Raw genomic sequence first — 2,066 nt, forward strand, 5'->3', positions numbered from 1 at the left:
ACCGTCTTTAAATGGCAATTTTTTTTTTTATCATTGCATCGAATCAAATGTAATTTCAAACTTGATTATCTCAAAATTAGGTTTTGGACTTTACTATTCTCAGTGCCTCAGTTAATGATAGCTATGAAGTGCTAATGTTTAATAGGATTGTTATATCACCTTTGTCTTCACATTTCTCTGTATTTATCAAAATCTGGCGAAGCTATATCTTATTTTAGCAAATAGTAGTTGACTTGTAGGTCTATTAGGTAAGTTTCTAGAATGCAACAGGTAAACAAACAGACTGAAAAGGTTATGGAACTAGTTCATCACTATTATATAGTTTTGTGAAATAGTTTGTGATTGCCATATTAAGTAGAACTTCGGATAATTAAGTTAGGGGGAAACAAGATATATTGGGAAAAAATTTAATTTTGTCTTTATAAGGCATTAGGTAATATTTTGCTTTTCTCCATTGCTGATGGTATCAAAGCTTTTAACCCATTCATGTGTTGGTCTTTGTGTGCTATCAAGTGATGGAGTGAAAAACTAGAAGCTTAGGGAACATGCCTTTATTCTGCTTTATTCTGCTCTAGCTGGAGTGCACAAAATTTAAGAAAATGGGGCTAAAAACAGACAAAGATAATTTCATTGGTTTTAAACAGTGAGCATCACTCTAGGACAACCAACTAGTAGCAGGCTCAACTGTGCATAGCATGGATATTTGCTACCTTGGGCCTGGTTCCAGTGTTAGTGAGGTTACTGATAGATTTTTTTGATAACCAGTTTCTTTTTTTTATCAGTAAAGTATCTTTCCTAGACATGTATATACACATTTTGTGTCTGAGTCCTGTCATTGTTATCCTTTGCAGTCCACACTGCTGAGCACCTTAACCAACACCCAAAGTGCAGCTGCATCATATGAGTTCACAACGCTAACTTGCATCCCTGGAGTCATTGATTACAAGGGTGCCAACATCCAGTTGCTTGATCTTCCAGGTATCATTGAAGGAGCCTCACAGGGCAAGGGTCGAGGCAGACAGGTGAGCAATTGATGAAGGGATTTTCTGTACCAAGTACTTGCTAAGAGGAAAATTGATTGATATGGGAAGGCTGACTGATGTTTTGAAACATGCAGGATTATGTAGTTGAAAAGCTCAAGTGTATTGTTTTGGAATTTTCTAAAGTGTTTAACTAATGCAAGTACATTGCACTGAATGATGAATTATCCAAGAGGAAAAGTTTTTATAGGGATCATTATTAGTAAGTTGTGACTGAAATAGTTAACTGTATATTTTTATGTGCTGTCATCTAAAATGTATAACAAGTTATGTTTTTGTGATCCAGACATTGTATTAGTTAGGAACTTGGCATTTTCTTTTAATTCTATCAGTATTTTATTTACTTCAACATGTTTATGACTTACAAGTGCAACATGAAATTAAATTAACACTGAATTCTGATTGCACAATGTATTTGCAAGTACAGTTATAGTACATTGTATAATATTTTTTCCCTTGCATATGGTTTATGCCAGTAGACTTTGCAATTATACAAATTGCTTCACAGGTCATTGCAGTAGCTCGCACTGCTGATCTTGTTATCATGATGGTGGATGCTACTAAAGCTGCGAATCAAAAAGAGCTCTTGACTGCTGAACTGGAGTCTGTCGGCATTAGGCTCAACAAGAAAAAGCCTGGAATCTATTTCAAAGTAAGAGATTTATTACAAGGAATTTGACAATGCATTTGTATATCTGATCTTTTGTTTTAGGCTTCTGAAATTTGACATCCTTGAAAACAATGTTTAAAAAAAAAATAACGAAGTTATTGGATCACTTCTGCTTTATGTTTAAGATAATAATTAGTTGATCTTTTTCTGCCTGAACAGCAAAAGAAAGCAGGTGGCCTGAAATTCAACGCCACTTGTGCACTCACTAGGATTGATGAGAAGATGGTACAGATGATTCTACATGAATACAAGATTTTCAATGCTGAGGTATGAGAAGTGCAGTTTTGAGGAAAAATGTGAGATATTTTATTAATCCTCTGTAGATCAATGCTATGGATTGCATATTGAGAAGACTA

General features: G+C 34.6%; 1 protein-coding gene across 1 annotated transcript in view; it reads left to right on the forward strand.

The window, feature by feature from the left end:
• The window catches only part of LOC119593706 (developmentally-regulated GTP-binding protein 2-like), a gene marked incomplete in the record, with an annotated part of 9,698 nt that overhangs the window by 4,324 nt on the left and 3,308 nt on the right, over nucleotides 1–2,066 (forward strand). Inside the window, 3 exon segments of the mRNA XM_037942670.1 lie at nucleotides 852–1,022; nucleotides 1,549–1,692; nucleotides 1,870–1,977. Coding sequence (XP_037798598.1) covers nucleotides 852–1,022; nucleotides 1,549–1,692; nucleotides 1,870–1,977 — 423 coding nt within the window.

Source organism: Penaeus monodon, chromosome 32 (assembly GCF_015228065.2).
Source record: "Penaeus monodon isolate SGIC_2016 chromosome 32, NSTDA_Pmon_1, whole genome shotgun sequence".
NCBI lineage: Eukaryota > Metazoa > Arthropoda > Malacostraca > Decapoda > Penaeidae > Penaeus > Penaeus monodon.